The sequence below is a fragment of the Cyprinodon tularosa genome, unplaced genomic scaffold (genome assembly GCF_016077235.1).
Source record: "Cyprinodon tularosa strain WSP-4 unplaced genomic scaffold, ASM1607723v1 ctg27, whole genome shotgun sequence".
Classification (NCBI taxonomy): domain Eukaryota; kingdom Metazoa; phylum Chordata; class Actinopteri; order Cyprinodontiformes; family Cyprinodontidae; genus Cyprinodon; species Cyprinodon tularosa.
Window position 1 is genome coordinate 1,308,831 of NW_024038974.1, and position 16,170 is coordinate 1,325,000.

The window sequence follows — 16,170 nt, forward strand, 5'->3', positions numbered from 1 at the left end:
CAAACATGACTCAAAGTTGTTTTTCTTATTCTCGAAAAATAATAGGTCTTTTTTTGAACAGCAGTAATAAAAACATGCTTGTAAAAGGCATGTCTCATTGTATTAAATTTATTCTGAATCATGTCAACCACAATTGAAGAAAATTTCAGACCTCTAGCTACAACAGTTCCAGAGCTGTAGGGCTTTGAACTTTTGGTTTCACCAGCATCTCCAAATCTGTCCAAATGTGCCAATTGTGCAAAATTGCCAAATGCTTTTACTCAACAACTATTTGACCCATAGAATAACACTGAAGCAACATATCTTTCCACTTCTTTTCAGAATCAGTGTATATAACAAAATATTTATAAACCTAAAATAACATAAAAATCTATTAAAAAGATAGCGAAACTGCTGTTTTTCAAGCTAAAATGAGCCCCAGTGTCTTTTCTGAGCTTAATTTTTTTATTTTTTTGGCCTTAGTCATTGTAATAAAACAAAATCATTGACTAAACTTCCAAAAATTGGACCGTTGTTATTATTCAGTTTTAAACTTCGTGCATTGATCCAGCCTCAGCAGTGTATTTCATTCTTACGGAAGCTGTTAACACGGTTCTGCTTTATTCTACACAGCCATGTCTATCTCATGTTTACGTCAAATCAAATCTAAAATATCTGATCTCAAATCTATGCCCAAATCTCAAATCTGTGCACAATACTGAAGACTGAAAAGGCCATTGGAGATGGTTTGACTTTTATGTTTGGTTAAGCCAACCAGGATTTGGTTTATTATGTTACTGAACAAATCGCTTATGTTCTATGTCCTTGTCAACCCCTGAGTTCTCAGATCTTCTTGGTAGCAGAGGAGCATCACAGCTCCTGCTATAAAGTTCACTCTTGTCTAATCTGACCAAAGCACACAGAAGAATATTTTAAACTTCACATAAGTTTACGTACATAATAATATAATAGAAAGTTATGACTGACAGAGAGCTTTTGATTACCTTCCCTACTATCTATTTTACTGCCAATCATGGCATGACAAACTTAGTCTTCACCCAGCCCAGTTTTTTATACGTTCAGCTGTTTAAACTGTTTTCGTCACTCTAACTGTGGATGAAGTCACATTTTAGAAAATTGTTCTCTATTTTTTTTTACCATTTCCCTGGTCTAGATATATCAGGCTAATTTTCCTTAAATAAATGGCTTTTTGACTCTTTTGTATATTTTAAGAAAAAATATCTGTTTTCTTCTAGCTTACATAAAAACCTGTGCTTTCTGGGTTCAGCTAATCGTGTCGATTTTCTAACATTTTTCTGTTAAACCAAGACCAACTAACTTTTCAATCTTCATGAAATATTTTCATAACTTTTGTGATTGTACTTCGCTAGTTCAATGACACTTCTGTCATTGCAGAGGGGGTCTGTATTGTTCTCACCTTGACTAAGTCACTTTGTGGAGGGTGGCAGTAAACCTGCCACACAACACAACTTCATATGTGTAGACTGCTTTAAGGCATACGTCAGATCAGAGCAAGAAGGTGCTGCATTACCTAAATATCAACCCTGAACAGTTTACATGAATATACAGTCTAATAGGGCAATTTGGTCGCATTGACTTTTGTCTTTATAAGCAATGGGGAAAATGACATATACTTTAAAGCTGTCTGCACATTTTTAATAGTTTTCTGTGGCAGGTTTACTGCCACCCCGCTCAAAGTTGCTTAGTGCCAGTAAAAGCAATACAGACCCCCTTGGGCCATGATAAAGGAGTCATTCAACTAATCGATGTATAATCTTAGACAACTTTTATAGTAATAAAGTTATAACAAAATTTCATTGAGTACAGATTTTCAGACATGCTGGTGAAGATTCTCAGTCATCCAGGTAATAGTCATTTAAAAAAAGTGGGAATGACTATGGAATGTTGTGGAGCATGGTAGGGCAAATACTTCCTGAAGTCAGTGATGATCTCCTTCATTTTCCCACGTTCAGGATCAGGCTGTTATCCCTGCACCAGCCCACCAGCTGCTCCACCTCCTCTCTGTAGTCTTGGTCTTTGTCGTATCTGATAAGGTTCACCACCGTGGTGTCGTCTAAGGACGCAGCCCTGAGGGCTGTGCTTAGGGTGGTGACATCAGAGGTGTTTTGTCAAACCCGGACTTACTGAGATCTGTCTATGAGGATGTGAAGCAGCCAGTTGCAGAGGGGTGTAATGAAGCTCAGCTGTTCCAGTTTTCCTATCAGGTGCTGTGGGATGATGGTGTTGAAAGCCGAGCTGAAGTCCAGGAACAGCATCCGCACGTTGGTGTCAGCTGGAGAGTGAAGTAGATGGCTTCTTCAGTGGAGCGGTTCAATCAGTAGGTGAACTGGAATGGGCGAACTGGAGACGATGTGTTCTTTAACCTGCCTTTCGAAGCACTTAATCATTGTGGCAGACTTAAAGCATGCTGGCACTATGGATTGATCCAGCGAGGTGTTAAAAATGTCTGTGAGGACACCAGCCACCTTACATGCACACTGCTTGTACACCCACCAGGTATGATGATCTGGGCCTGGGGCCTTTCTTGGGTTGACTGCCCTCAGGTTCTCTCACACATCAGCTGTGTCAAGGCAGATCTGATGGCATGGTTCAAGTTGGTACGCACTGTTCTCAGTGCCTCTTTATCACCAGACTTGAAAGCTGAGTTCCTTGCTTTTAGCAATTTCCGAACCAGGGTTGTTGGTTGGCCTGGGTGGTGATGTTTTTTATGATGCCGAGGTTCTCAATGCATTTGTTGATGTAGGCTGACACAGTCATGGCATACTCATCTATATAATTACAAAAGTTAGGAAAATATTTTATGAAGGTTGAAAAGTTACGTAATGTTGTTTTAAATAATGTATCTAGGTAGGTGTCTCAATTTGCACTGCAGATTTTGTCCAGGTTTATGGAATCAACAGCAGTTAGAGACCTGCCCTCTTTTTGCTTATGTGATGAGCCAAAGAATTATTCTATGTTACCATAGCATTTGCACCATGAAGGCAGCTAATTTATGATGTAAGAGAGCGATACCATGAGAAAACGTCTCCATAAAACATGCCCACAACTCCACTGCATTGTGGGAGTATTTCATACATCTAACAGAGCTCAGTACTGGTTATGATGTTACAAAGAAGGAAGCTTTTTAAAATGCAGATGTTGAAGCCAAATGTTCTCTCATCGTGGGGAGACAAAAGTTCACAAAGAGGGGGATACACACAATGTTACTGTTGGCCAGCGCACTCACACACCTGTCAAGGATTCATCTCTTCAGCAACAGAGATATTTCAGGCATAGCAAAAGACTCAATCAGAGCTTGACAAGAGGCCTTTCATGCAAATCTTTCATCTCTAAAATAGGCAAAAAGATCATTTATAAAGATTATTCTTATTTTATGCCACTGATATTATGCCTATTGTATAAAATTTTAGAGTGGGTAATATTTATTGAGTGTTTTCTTTGATTTCGGAATAGGTCTACTTTTAGTTTATTTTAAGTCAGCTTGGCCTCTGAAATAGCAGCCCCCTTTTTCCAAAACAAAATTTAAAAAAGCAATACAAGCATATGTGAAAATAATGCTCTTGAAATGTCTTTAAAAAATGTAAAGCAACACATAGTTTGATTATTTCTACTCCATGAACTGGTGTGTGATGAAATTAGAGCATAATTGACAGATGATACCATTAATTTTTTTACAGACTTGTTCCGCCAGGTGTCTGGTCCTGGAGGAGTGACAGACCAGCGTCACCTCAGCCTGCTGCTACACGAAGCCATCCAGATACCCCGTCAGCTCGGGGAAGTCGCAGCTTTCGGTGGCAGCAATGTGGAGCCTAGCGTTCGAAGCTGCTTTCGCATGGTGAGGACACGATCATGGACGTAGAGCTCTAAAGACAGATGAAATCTGTTTAAGTTTTAACCTTGTTGTCGGTTTAGGCTGCAGCTTTGATATTCTATGAAACCAACTATCCAGCATCTGTTACTCACCAGGTCCCTGATGCAATTCAGATGTTTGAAGGATTAGCTCTATGACTTTTATGAGACGTTTCTTTAAGAATTAGGATGAATTAGTGAGGTGTTAACTTTTGAGTATGTGATATTTGTTCCTGAAAACCTCACACATGACAGAACTTTTAAAGAACAGTTTCATAAAAATGTATCCGGCATTGACCACAAGACTTCTATAACACTCTCCTTCCAGAAGGTCTGACAGAAATTGAGTTGGTCGAGTACTATTACGCCGCACTTTGTGGTGTTGGTTTTCCAGATTCCTCCAACAGTCTAAGACCAAGAATGTTAGGTCAGGTCCTACTGAGTTTGTATATGGTTGTGTATCCTCTGTGTTACAATGGGACTGACTGGTTCACCCAGCCTCTCATCTATACATTTCTCAAGATATGCAGAATCTCCAACACAGCTCTGCAACAATAAATTAGATATATCCCCATTATTGATTGATGAAATGGATATATCTTAGTTTCAAGACCTCAAATGTGTGACTGATTTAGGTCAGGAGATGTGACTGAATGTTGTCTATACTTGTGTAAAATTAGAGAGACCCGTCCTCCAATTATTCGGGGACACTGGATCCTTGGATCTGGTGGTATCAACCTTATATTGGCTAATAAATGGAAACAACAACAGCAACAATTGAGCAGGCTGCATTGTATAGTTGCTAGAAAGCAGCGTGAACATGGAAAAACAACTTAAGATATAATATAAAAGAAAATCCAGAAATGATCTGATACGAGCTCAAAATAAATGTAGAAGTTGATGCATGCTTTAAATTTCGTCCATATGAATTGTTCCCACATCAACTGTTTCGAGCTTTAACTTACAAAAAAATCTAATTTCACAATCATATGTTAGTTTAATAAATATATTTATATATATTTATATTTAGGAGGTTGCATATTGAAGCAAAATTATCCTAGCAATGTTATGAAAACCCCATCTGTTGTTTTGAGATGGAATAACGTGATCAGGGTTTGCACTTCCACTTCCAGCTGTTTGGTGTGTAAGACGCTGCCGTTTGACCTCCCACAGGAAACCAAGCTGGGTGTTTGAGAAAAACTCCTTCATTCCCAGGAGACAGCACACCTCAGTCATTGTCTTGCCTGTGATCACAACACACGCTTACATACATTTTTTATGTTACTATGCTTCAGCAGTTGGGGTAGTCCTCAGGGAAATCAGCTTCTTAACACATCCTTATGCACACTTGATGAGAAATTAGCAAAACATGGATTTTAAGTATTTGGCAAGCTATTGGTGAGTTTTCCTTCATTATATATATATATAGTTTTATTTAAATTCCTATAAATCTCAACAGGCAGTATCCAGAACGTATAGAAAGCATGCAAACTCACATTAACAGCTGTATATAGTTTTTCTGTTATATGTTTAGCCTTGTAAGTGCGTAAACATATAAATCATTTAATGCTCTGTGCTATCTAAATATTTTAAAACTTGTTTCATTATGAATGCTGAAAGTACCTGTTTTTGTTGTTATTGTTTTGAGTGTTTTAAGATACTGTCCTATTGTTGGTCCAAATATGGGTTGCATACAGTCTTGTCTTTTACTAACAGGCCCCTGGGAAACCTGCCATTGAAGTGTCTCATTTCCTGGAATGGATGAGCCTGGAGCCTCAGTCAATGGTTTGGCTGCCTGTCCTCCACCGTGTAGCTGCTGCAGAGTCCACTAAGCATCAGGCCAAATGCTATGTCTGCAAACAATGCCCCATAAAAGGCTTCAGGTAGGCATTGCTGCTGTGCCATGAATTGCATCCATTAGGATATTAACATGCAGATGTAAGACTAATAGAAACAAATTATTTAAAGGCAAGGTTCTTGCAAAATAACACCACACAAACCTGGCTGTATTACTATGCTACCATTGCTTCATTTGCTTCCCAAAGTTGAAATAAAATTGGTAATACATGAAAATATGTCCTTGTTGCACCTTCTGTGACCTTTCTATGAGCTTACTATCATAAACAAAAGTTAAAACACAGCACTTTTGTTGGTACTGTCATTTTTTATGAGATACAGCCAACTATCTAAGACTTTTTTTCAGTCTTATGTTGTTCACAAGTTCACCTTTAACCGTTTAAGTGAGCATTTGTTCATCCACCTCACAGGTAGGACACATCAAGATTTTGATTACATGGTCATTGCACAGATGTTGTGAAATTATGTTTTTATCATAGTCATGGCTGACCACAACAAAAGGTCACTTAAAGAATATAATTCAAATTTGTCATTACACTGTCACAAGAACAAAGCAACAAAATTAACTCTCTGTATCTAACCCATCCCCTTGGGGAGCAGTGGGCTGCCATTGTGTGGCACCCGGGAAACAGTGTTGGGTTAAGGGTCTTGTTCAGGGACCCAGAGTGGCAGTCTGTGGGAGTGGGGCTTGAACTCAGAATCTCTGGGATACAAGCGCAATGCCCTAACCACGAGGTCACCACTCCTGATGTGCAGGTCTACTGTGTTTGTCAAGAAACAAGGCATTAACAATTGTTTTATGCAGAATTCAGATGCTTTCAGCTTCCAGAAGTTGTGCAAATAACCTTAGAACATGGCACATTATCATGCTGCAAAGTGAGGTGCAGTTTGTAAATGAATGGCACAACAATTTGCAACAGCTTCTCTGTGCTTTCAGAATACCACCAATAAAATGCACCTGAATCCATTATCCCCAACATATGCCGAAAGATAGCATAACACTGATAACATCAGAAAATCATCAAACACCTTACGTAGGAGACGCTTATAGTTGAGAAAATAACTTTCCAATTAAATGAATGCTGCACTCTAAAAGCTGTTTTCACACCTTGGCCTTCAATTTTGGCCTGCCTTAGACGCACCTGTGCAGTAATCAAGTTGTCGTATCGCATTTTCATATTGCACACCTGTGAGGTGCATAGATTATTGTGGCTGACGAGCCACAAATTGAAAACAAGGCAGGGAAACACCTAAAACATGAGGGACAGTGGGTTCTGAGCAAAACCACTGACTGTCCTTTTGTGGAGATCAGAGGAGCCTCCATCTCTGCTTTAATACATCAAAATCCAATAATTAGTTCCTTTGTAGGACTTTGGAGAACTTGGCCACATCTGAGGAGGTAATTAAGCCATTTGATTCAAGTGTGTTGGACTCAGGAGATGTCTACTTATTGCAGGACATCAGCTCTCAAGGATTTCAGTTTGATAATACTACAGCTAATACTCTATTTCAGGGGTGGCAAACTGGTTCCAGAAAGAGCCGCGTGGCTGCAGGTTTTCTTTCCAACCAAGCAATGGCACACCAGACTCCATTCATCTCATCAAGTCATCATGTTCAGATTGGACTCACTTGATGAGATGAATGGAGTCTGGTGTGCCATTGCTTGGTTGGAAAGAAAACCTGCAGCCACGCGGCTCTTTCTGGAACCAGTTCGCCACCCCTGCTCTATTTCATACTAGAGTTCTGCATTCATATATTTTTGAGCATCACCATTTCTCACCAGTCAATAAATAACATTTCAGCGCCATGTTCCTTATATTGCACAACAAGTTAAAGTTCTCTGTGATGTGTTTTGTTTTTATAATGAAGGAAGGCAGACCATCAAAAAATATTTAATTGTTACTGCCTTTTGTGTTCGACATTGGAGTTTGAATCCAGGTAGAGATACAAAAAAATGTTTTTAGCTTAGGTTTGGTTCAATTAGGCTTTTACAACAAAACATTCCAGGCAGGAAAGGTCCAGAAATATTTGTAATTCAATTCCTTAGTTATTCCACTGTTATACGGGTAAAAAAGTAAAAACTTTAACATTAATTAATGTCCAACCTCATTTTATATAATTGTTTGTCAGATAATCACCTCCTTATATGAAATATGTTTTCGATTTTTTTTTGTGACCAACATTTATCTAAAGACAAATTAGAGGTTGTGTCGGACAATGTGCAACAGGTTATTGTTTGTTAGAATGAAGACGTACCTCAAATAACTAACTTAAAATATTATTAGACTTATGCATAGCTTAAATTAAGTTTTTGTTCTGAAAAATAATTTTTGTTAATAAGAATCAAACATACTTTAATAATCCCAGAGGGAAATTACTTCAAAACAATATCCTTAATTTGAAATTATATTCTAATTTTTTTATGATGTTATTCTGTCATTCTAATATCAATTCATATTATAAAGTTTAAGACAGAAGTGACATTTTTTTTATTATCATGCTATAAATGTAGTTGAAAGTCATGAATTTTTGTTTAAAGCAAGTGTTTTGAAAGAAATTACAAAATTAAGGGGAGAGTTATTAACAAATTAAAAAGCAATGCATTTATTTCAAGGACCATTTTTAGTAGTTTTCCTATTTTTCATCCTCAGAATTATGTAATGTTCACACAGTGGTTTTGATGCTCTTTAGATACTGTCATCTCTGCAAATTATTCATTTTTGCATGATATGAGTGAAAAAAAAAATGCATCTACTGAGCAGTGTTACTATAACGTTTTATTTTTGTTATATGTCTTTGTGTAATTACCTTGTTACCAGTTCTATTTTTTCCACTTAGATGTAAGCTTAGAGAAGATGGCCCTACAATACTGTCAGCTCTACCTTTGGCGAACAGTAGATTGTTGTTTCAAGAAACAAGGACACCCTACAGCAGTCTGTGGGTTGTTGTTTTTTTCCACAAAATTGAATAAATTTATATTTCATAGAAATTTGAAAATAATCAAAGAAATAAAATATCATGTTTTTATTTCCAAAGAAAGTGCAGTTTTCTTATCTGAAATAAATTTAAAAAAACATAAATTTCTAAAACTACTTTGAGATGCACATAACACAGTTACTCATTTTTGTGGAGGATACTTATACTTTAACCTTAAAAAATGAAGTATATCCTGCTGACTGTTGAAGGGAGAGTAAATGCCATGGAGAGATCAAGAGAGCTCTTTGCGTCCATCAGTAAGAAGATTATAGCAGCTTATGAGTCTGGTAAGGGATTTAAAGACGTCATAAAAAAAAAAAAAACCATGAAAAGCAGTCTACAAGTTCAGAACATTTAGAGAAAATTGTGACAAATCCATGTCTGGACGTCCAGGAAAATCAGACCTAAAATTATACCAGAAGATATTTCTGTTGAGGTGAAACTACTTGTTTTCAAAATTTAAACCTGCTTAAGTTCATCATGCATGGAGCTGTACCCGGAGTTAATCTTTGCCTTTAAAGAAAGCAAAGATGTTGGCCAAATAAAGTTTATTAGAGGGAATTTAGATACAGACAGATACTAAAGCTTCTGGATAATTGCTGAAACAATTAAACAGTCCCATGTGTGAAGCATGGAGGTGTAAGTGTCATGGTTTGTGGATGATTTGCTGCAGCAGGAGCCTGTAAGTTGTACCGAGTACAGTTTTAAAGGGTGTTTGAAGAAATATTCAGACTCTGTGTTGAACCAGCCTGAGATCAGTCTAAGCCCATCTAGATTGTGTTAAGATGCTGAGGGACCTAAAACTGGTTGAACATGTAAGGAGCCCTGAAAATATCCCACAGCCAGAAATTGAGAAATTGCTCAGACTGGTGACTGAGACTATTAGATGGACACTGTTAGATCGGTTTTGCTAGTTATTGAGGTTGTTGCCCTAATTATTATCTTTGGTAATAGGCAAGGCAGGTTTATTTTTATATCACATTTTATTAAAAAGGCCATTTAAACTACTGTAAACAAAATGTTTAAAAGCACAAAAAAAAAAAAAAAACCCACATAAAAGTACTTCACAATCGCTGCAAAGTAGATTTTGGCGCACATCTTTTTATTTACTGTGTTATTGAATAATTTTTCTTTTAAAGACGAAGTTCATTTTTAGATAAATTTAATGGTGTTTCCCAGTTTTTATCACATGCATTCATATACATTGTGCCAATATTAGACAAAAAGCAACACAGATAAATATGTAATGAAGTACATGTTTTATAAGTTAGTGAAATGGAATGTTTTAATGTCCTTACTGAAACGTTAAAGATGAATTATGCTCAGCAACTAATTAATACAGTTAATTTTGTATCAACTTTGTTGATTTTTCTCCTTTTTTCATTTTCTTTTAATTTGACTACATTGACTCAGGAGATTTCATTAAGATTTGTCTAAACTTTAAGTCGAGCCTTTTAGTCGTTTTAACAACCCCATTGTCTGGTATAGGAAATCAAATGTCTTTTGTTTGAACCTGCAAAGAGATCTATGTCTCTACAGTGTGGCTTAGATAGGAATAGACACACAGAACTACTCTGCTCCGTTCAGCTCACCTGCAAACATCGTTAAATGTTCTGTTTTATTGATCTCGACAGGTATCGCAGTCTGAAGCAGTTCAATGTGGACATCTGCCAGACGTGTTTTCTAACTGGCCGCACAAGCAAGGGCAAGAAGCTGCACTATCCCATCATGGAGTACTACACCCCAGTAAGAGAGGCATTATGTAACACTTTACCAGAATACAAATTCAGGTCTTTAGGGAGAGATAAAGCTTAACTCTAGTCAAATTTGAAATACACTCTCCTTACTCACTATTTCCACTGCCAAGTATGGATCAGGGATTCTATTCTTCATCCAGATATATAGTATAAATGTGAAGGGAACCACTTTGTAGAGAGATATTACCTAATTTTATGTCCAATTAAAGATTTGCTTGGACTACAAACGCTTAGTAAAACTCTTAAATTAGTATACTGCATATGGTTCAATGCAGGAGAGAGGACATTATTTTAAGATATTAAATAAAGGACTATATTATAGTCTTGGCAGTGGTAAGCATTTAAAAATCTCCTTTCAAATCTGATGAAAAACAAATTTATACAGAGCAATAAGCTGGGGGCAGCAAAATAGAAAGTATTGGTATTGGAGGGAGAAAAATTGTTTTCATTTTACATGACGAGGATCTCTGGAGATGCTAATTCTAAACTAGTTCAACTTGTCTTTCAATCATTATGCTCTGTGCTTCAACCTCTACTTTTCATCACATCCTGCACCCGCCTCCCTCAACTACTTCAGACTACTTCTGGAGAGAAGATGAGGGACTTTGCCAAGACCCTGAAGAACAAGTTCAGGTCGAAGCAGTACTTTACAAAGCACCCGCAGAGAGGTTACTTGCCAGTGCAATCGGTACTGGAAGCTGAGAGCTCAGAGACGTAAGTCCTAAAACACATTGCCGTCCCTTCCTGACTACATGGATTGTTTTTCTCAGATACTTTGGCATATACGGAGAAAATTGTTTGTATATATTTGCATAATGAGAGATATGTTTGCATAGCAATACAAAAGCAACGATTCTTCTTGGGTTTTATATAAAGTCAAGAATTAACTAAATATGTGACATTGATAAAAATATATTTTCATAAGGCTTTGGCTTTCCATGTTACTATTTGGATTCTACATCCTAAAAAATCTTTCTTAAAATATCTTCCTTGTTAACCTGAGGTTAGGGCTTACTAAATAGTTTTATTAAGAACATTGGGGATGTATCCATGCAGCTCCATAGCATTACCTTTAAATCAGAATTTCCTTTTATTTTTTACTGTATAAAAAACTATCCAAACCAGGTTGTTATTTGAAGATATATTCTGTGGACATTATAGTTCATAAAACTAAGTTCAATTTTACTACCCAAGCTCTGGCCTGAAGTGCTAAAATATTTTGAAACGAACACTACCCAATGGAAAAACTAAAATAAAGAGTGGATGAGAAACGGTCACAGACATCAATCCGTCTGAAAGGGGTTATTTAGATATTTCTTTATCTTAAACCGTGAAATTTATTACTGACAAATGGAGAAAACAGACAAGAAATAAATCCTCCTGTCAGCTTATTAAGGAGCTTTCAAAAATATGCAGACTATGCAAAGCATTGCTGGCCTCACTGGTCTGGTTAAGGTCAGAGTTCACCCGTTAACAATAAAAATTAAACTAGGAAGAAAAGGCATAAATTGGAGATGTAAAACATTTTGGGAATTGTCTATATTTCTAAAAAAAATCTTTTGAGGTTGGATGTATGTCTGATGTTTGTGATCAGAAAAAAAACATCAAGGACAGTAGAAGCAAAGGTGAAATTTTGTGAAAGGTGAATGCCCCCTTACATTTAGCTTTCATTTCATGAAGCAGGTTTATCAAAAACTTTAAGTTGTCTAAACTTAGAAACAGGAAAACTCTAAATTTTCCGTTTCACAAAGAGAAATTATTCAACCTATATTTCAGTCACTATAGTAACATTCCTATTCCTGACATTTTGAATTTAAAAAGCTTCCTGGATGTGAAGCTAAACATCTTCAAACTTGGAACCAAAGTCCAGTGGATTGTTTTTCAATTTTCCATTTTTCAGAATGATCTAATTAAAGAATGATCGGCATATTTTCACAGATAATTAAATATTTATAGGGAGAGGATTCTACAACTCAGTTGACAGGACATGGGATTACTCGTTTTTGGTTTGTTTAATATGAGCAAGGTGCGGATTATTTTATTTTTATTTAGTTATATTTACAGTACATGAAGAACCACTGATATTATTTTCAGATTACACATGTATAGATTCATTAGTTCCACAGGGGAAAAGGAATTACTTTAGGGTTAGGATTAGGATTCACTTGATGATAACAACCTAATTAGCCCACTCGGACAACCTGAAACCATTCTTTGGGACTGATAGCTGCTTATAACAACCATTTATTGGGATGATAACATCTGAAGCGCGGCTGCAAACACCCACATTACTGTGTAAAAGAAGACTGAGTCAACATGAGGAGGGATGCATGAGATGATGCACAGGCTCTATATATTAGAGCAATGTTTTTAGTATTCATTTTCACCTGCTGCCAGAAGATTTCACCTAAATAGATACACTGATCTACTACCATTGAAGAAATAATCCTATAATATTTTCACGGGAACAAGCCGTGTTCATATGTTCTAGTTTTACTGAATGTATATTCTTGATATGTGAAAAAAATGGATGTCTATAAATTAATTTAATCTCGATATTTCTAATATTACTGGTTAGCAATTGTATTATTTAACTGTGAAAAAATGCTTTCAGATATAGTAAATACATTTTCAGTCAAGCTGATGAATATCAAAATGGCCAACTAAAATGTGTAAACATTTCTATATATTTAAAACTTAATTCTTACTTTCTCTCTGTTTCTAAAGTGAGAATTTTCTGCCACAAAAATGTAGGTGTAGGAGTGTGATTTTGGTCAGGAAGAATCTTATTTTAGTGATCTACAAATAGAAAAACAGAGAGGGGTGCTTTTAAAACATGTAAAAACGGCCTGCCATAGCCGACTTCATATAAACTTATGCATTAACTCGAGCAAGAATCTTCTCCTTTGTCACCTTCCTCTCCTTTGTTGCTGTAGCGCTGTTTCTCTGTCTTTTAAGCACATTCTCCTTTTTTTCCCTGCATTTCTTTATTAAAATCTTGTTCCATTGAGATGAAATTAGCACTTCCTGTTGCCTTTTTTCATCTGTGTTCCACTGATAATGGCCTTTCATACATATTGCGCACGCGTTTAAGTCCGAGTGGACCTAGGTAAAATTGTTTCAACTATTTGATATTACAGTAGCCGTTGTGAAATCGAACACTCAGAGTTCCCGACTTTAGGCTAGATCAATTTAGAGTTGCGGATTTGAATCAGAATTTGTTAAACCTACTTCGTTAAACAGACCCCTGGTGTTTATTCAGCGATCTCCTAACTTTTCCTACAAAGGAAACTTTTCCATATATAAACATAAAAGGGTAAAACACAGGAGCTTTAATGTCAAAGTTTTCCTGTTATTTTTCTCCCTCAAGCAATACTAGCTCATACCTCTTATTTATTTGTTGTTTACTTTTCAGCAAAAACTAAAAAAGCAAACATTTTGTTAGTAATGCTGGGTGATATGGCTTAAAAATCACATTTTTTCCCCCACCAAATCCAATTTATCATTTTTTCTTCTTTTCAACCTTCATAAAATGTTTTCAATATTTTTATTTATTGCCTGCTTTCACCTTGATTAAATAGTTTATCAATACATTTTTTAACATGTTATTAATATATATTCTCTGTAATATTTTTGGAGAACTAAGGTTTTTTTTTTTTTTAGAAAGTCAATTCTTTTGCTATAATATATCATTAGATATATTGCAAACATAAGTTATAGTTTCCTAAATTTTGTAAATTACATTTTATTTTTTACCAACTTTATGTTTTAAGTAAAAACAGTCCATAGATGATTGATTTACGTTTTCATTTATTCAAGGCAGCTTTGATTTCTGCTCCACTCACTTTGCATTCTTTGCTTCGAACGATTTGTTGAACTCATCAATATGAGCTGTACAGATTTTAATTCTGGACCAATGTTTACAGAAAAATATAATACATTTATTGACAATACTCTTCAGGATTTCACCAATTTTTTCAAAATATTCTATATCTCCTTAATACTGTTTATTTATTAATTTTTTTTATTATTATTATTTTTTACTTGTAGTTGGTTTTGTAACACATTCTCACATTTGTAACACTTTTGATCACATTGCTATTTCCTAAAATGCGTGTCTACTTTTATATTTTTTCAATCATTCTTGAGGTTTCTTTGTCCTTAGTGTTGTAGTTTGATAAATTGTTGATACATCTCAATTGAATGCATAAACTTTATCATATATCGTTTTACTATTGAAACTAATTTCATTTAACATTGGATTTCTTGTAATTGTCATTGTATGGGAAAAATACAATGTCATGTCACATATCATCAGGGCAATAAATAAAATGTTTTCCATAAAATTTGTGAACATATTACCAACAGCGGTAGGGCTGTGCAATATTATGGTACATAATATTTATGAATTCATCAGTTGCAGAACAATTTTTAGGATTTATTATATATTATTTATATTATTACCTGTTACTTTCATCATATATTTTAAGTCATAATCATCCAGCTTAAATGTGTTTCACCCTTTTTTCCTCATTGACCCATGTCACCTATGTTACTGCTATACTGAATGGTGTGGTAAAATACTGTACATAATCTTTATGACTAATTATGTTTGAGTTCATACTCTGCTATTGAAGTGTATTATAATTTTCCTTCTGCGAAAACAGCATTATAAGTGAGTTGACTTTAATGAAGGATTTGCAGTTGTTCACTAAAATACTGTGAATTATGTTTTGATTTCTTAAAAGCTTGGCTCCTTATGCAATTTCCGCATTAAAAATGTTTTGATATTACATAAAAAATAATTGGATAAGAACTACTATGAACAATTATTTTTAAAAGTATTTTTTTTATTTCATTACTTAATTTGGAATAAATGAAAAGGGACCTGGCAGATAAAGAAAGTTGTAGTTAAAGAAGTACACAAAATAATTATTTTACATGTATAGGGTTGCATTTTATGGTAGGAAGGTGTTACATATATGTATTGAACTTATTAAAGTATATCTCAGTCCACCTTAAAACAAAATATAGGACATTATGGCACCAGGAACTTATAAAGCTCAGAATAATAGGAATAGTAATACACATAGCTAGTTAATCAGTTACTAGTATACATCTAAGAACAAAAACTGATAAACTGATGTAACTCTGAGTTATGGAGCCTAATATTTTACAAAACTTAAATCTATTAAAAGGTAAGAGTGATTTAATAGATAAATTAGATTAATGGTCAAGCCCTATTTGTCAATAAAAACATCTGTACAGAAATTGTTTTGATATAACCTGATGTTACATAATCCAGAAATGTTCAGGCAAAAAAAAAACATTCTAAAATGCATATAATACATTATAATCTAAAAACAAATGGCTTAGAAATAAAATATTTTACATTTTGTACTAGTTATTTTCATGTCTTTCCTTGCTTTTGTGTTTGATCATCACCAAAATGATTCAGAGTGACTTCTTGGCTTTATTGACATTAGTCCTGTGATCTCATTCTGATTCAGGCACATTGCTCAGGAGCATGTCTGATAAAAACGAAAAAAGCAGCAGTAGTGAGATAAAAACCCATGAGATCACTGTGAGAAAGTAGCCTTAGGTTACATGAGCACCCAGGTTGATGTAACCTGAGTCTGAGTCCATGTTTCACCACATTGTGTCATTGTTCTATAAAATTAAATGAATATTACTAAGCACCGATACAAGT

At 35.3% G+C, this 16,170-nt stretch overlaps 1 protein-coding gene across 2 annotated transcripts in view; it reads left to right on the forward strand.

Annotated features, from left to right (window-relative positions):
• Positions 1-16,170, forward strand: part of drp2 (dystrophin related protein 2) — a 143,536-nt gene that overhangs the window by 97,165 nt on the left and 30,201 nt on the right. For both annotated transcript variants that reach the window (XM_038289496.1, XM_038289497.1), the window contains exons 14-17: positions 3,699-3,856; positions 5,587-5,753; positions 10,338-10,449; positions 11,038-11,174. In XM_038289496.1, the coding sequence (XP_038145424.1) occupies positions 3,699-3,856; positions 5,587-5,753; positions 10,338-10,449; positions 11,038-11,174 (574 nt within the window). The remainder of the gene's footprint in view (positions 1-3,698; positions 3,857-5,586; positions 5,754-10,337; positions 10,450-11,037; positions 11,175-16,170) is intronic.